At 33.3% G+C, this 2,945-nt stretch overlaps 1 protein-coding gene across 1 annotated transcript; it reads left to right on the top strand.

Moving 5' to 3' along the window:
• Nucleotides 1-849: 849 nt before the first annotated feature.
• LOC118733110 lies at nucleotides 850-2,717 on the top strand (the record flags this gene model as incomplete). Its single annotated transcript, XM_036462336.1, is given in 3 exon segments — nucleotides 850-1,113; nucleotides 1,163-2,228; nucleotides 2,490-2,717. Coding segments are annotated over 2 exon segments (771 nt in total). The 3' UTR covers nucleotides 2,588-2,717.
• Between the last annotated feature and the right edge of the window lie 228 nt (nucleotides 2,718-2,945).

The following is a 2,945-nucleotide window of genomic DNA, read 5'->3' as shown; positions in this document are numbered from 1 at the left end:
TATTGCTCCAAAAAAAAGCGGAAAATTACATCTTTTTGATGCGGCCAAATTAAATAAGTGTTTATCGATATTAAAAATTCGGAAAGACGGTGATTTGACTTTCTCCAACGTTGTGTTGCCGGAACAGCCGAACAATTTTCAAAGATACCACAGCCAGTGCCATAACCGTTTTACAGCATTACCGCCTAAACAACGAGGATATGATCCCAAAAAGCAGGCATCTTCATCTTCAAGTACAGAGTAAGTACTTATATTTTTGTTGCAAATAGTATTTTTTTAATGAAATATATACTTTTGGTATATACCTAGCTATATAGCTATACAGCTATATCAACGAATATAGACTTCTTATACACTCTAAAAAAATTTTGTTTAAATTTGCGCATATTAAGATAGGTAACCAGTTTCCTCTCTAAATGAATGCAAATTTACACACCGTGTTAATTAAATTAAACACTGCTTGTTTACTTTTACTTATCATATGTGTGGCGTAGAACAAATTTCAAATTTGTTTGTTGAGTTCTAAACATTTATTGTTCACATTTTCACAGTTTACACATAAAATGTTTAAAATTTGCTCTAAAAAATGTTTGTTTAAATTTACGCATATAAAGAGAGGTAACCAGTTTCGTCTCCTAATGTGTGCAAAATTAAACACTGTATGTTTACTTTTACATGTAAAATTTGTCACGTAGAGAAAAATTACATACAAAGTGTTTAAAATTGAGTAAATATGAGCACTTAATGTTTATTATTAGTAAAAAATATATTTTTACTTCAAAATTTTTTACAATTTTAAACATTTCATGGGTATATTTTTGTGTATTTTTTAAACACCTCATGTTCAAAAATTTTTATGCATATCTTTGCAAAAATCTCTAGATATAGATAAAGTTTTAATATATCCTCTAACGCCAGTGCCATTATCAATGTGTCACATGGATGGATCTATTTGCAAAACTAATAAGGCAGCTCTATTAAAAGTACTCGAGCAGCAGATTGAGCCGCATACTCCGGAGCATACTAACGTGAAGGTGTTCGATGGATTTTTTATGCTTCATTTGATGAGGGAAATTCCAGCTACTTACGGAAACATATCTACTAAAATTTTAAGTATGTTTTGTTCTAATAATGCGGAAGTTGTAGTAATCGCCTTTGATAGGTACATTTTTCCTTCAATCAAAGATAATGAACATTCTTTAAGAGGAATGCAAGTCACACAATTCCACATCGAGGGACCAGATCAAATACGTTCTTCTGATTTCAGTAACGACTTGAAAACGCTAATTTTAAAGAGGCGTTAGTGAATTTTATTATACAGCACTGGACACTTGATCACGCAGCACCTTTCATTGGCAATAAAACTATTTATATTAATTATGATCAGTGCTATAAATATAAAGTAAATAATGGCCATGTAGAAAGGACACACGATGTTTTATTAAGCTGCCCAGCGCATGAAGAAGCGGATACGAAGATAGTTTTCCACGTCTGTCAAATAGATTACGACGCACATGTCACGATAAGATGCTCGGATACTGACGTGGCCATTATAATGCTTTCTAACATGAGTGCCTTAAGTAACGCTGATGTTAAAGTTTCAATGGAAGCCGGAGTCGGTAATAATCAGCGCTTTATTAACATTAGCAAGTTGTATGAAACGTTGGGCCCTAAATTAAGCGCCGCGCTGCCGGCTTTCCATGCATTGACGGGTTGCGACTATAATCCGTCATTTTTCAAGAAAGGAAAAAGCCGGCCGTATAAAATTTTACAAAACTCAGAACGTTTTATCGATAGTTTTATCAAACTAAGCAACGCACCTGACGACGAGTTGCAGAATACGTTTGATATTATAGAAGAATATGTTTGTCGTATGTATGGATTCAAAAAAATCAACAAAGTCAATGAAGCACGAGTTGCAACATTTTTGAAGACGTACAAGGTTTTACAAAACGATGACATATTCCGGTTACCGAAGAATAATATCGACGGATCAGCTCTGCCTCCCTGCAAAATTGAGCTGCACCAACATTTGCTGCGGACAACATACATAGCAAATATTTGGGCACATGCTCATATTCAGGTTCCAACGGCATTACATCCGACTGATTTTGGATGGGAAGAAGATGAGGGAAAATTCAATTTTAAATGGTTCGAGGGTGACCAGCTACCCGCTACCCTTGGTGATATAACTATCGATGATGGCGATGACCAAAAAAGTACTGAAGGTTAGAATAATATTGATATATTTTTCTCTCATTTCATTATTTGTCAGTTTCAATTTTTGATTATTTTCTGTTTAATTTTATCATACAATTTTAATTTAAAAATAAAACTGAGTTATATTTGTAACAATTTTGGATAGCATGTCACCTTTTTTTTGTAATTTATAATCAGATTTGAATTAAAATTTTGCTCTTGCGTGTTAAATGTTTATATACTATTATCATCTATATCTTTTAATAAATTATTATTATATATGTTTACAGATCCTGACGAAGATCTTTCACGGGTCGACATCGCTGTCAGTGATAATGACAGCGATAATGAGTACGATGGCGATGAATCCGAAGAAAGCGAAATTTAAAATATTAGCTATTCACGTATTAGCACACTATGTATATTTATTTTGAATTTTAGTATGCTTTTTGTAAATAAATAATACATTTTTAAGTAATTAATAGTAAACCTACTTTTTATTATCCTCCTTTAGAGCAGAAAAGTTATAGGTATCTATCATCCAATAACTGCATGGACGGCACGCTGTGTTTAATGAGAAAAGTATAGATATCTGATACCGCAAGAGCTGAAATTTGGTAATACAATAGTTGACTAAATAAGTTAAACGAAAAAAATATCCAGCTTTATATTTAGTGAGGGAAAAGTGTCCAGCCGATGCAGTCAAAGATACGACGCGCCCGAGCGCATACCCGTGCGCAGCATCC

Source organism: Rhagoletis pomonella, unplaced genomic scaffold (assembly GCF_013731165.1).
Source record: "Rhagoletis pomonella isolate Grant_MI unplaced genomic scaffold, Rhpom_1.0 Rhpom_scaffold_00002, whole genome shotgun sequence".
Lineage (NCBI taxonomy): Eukaryota > Metazoa > Arthropoda > Insecta > Diptera > Tephritidae > Rhagoletis > Rhagoletis pomonella.
Note: the sequence above shows the minus strand (reverse complement) of the source record. Positions and strands in the feature narration are given on the sequence as shown.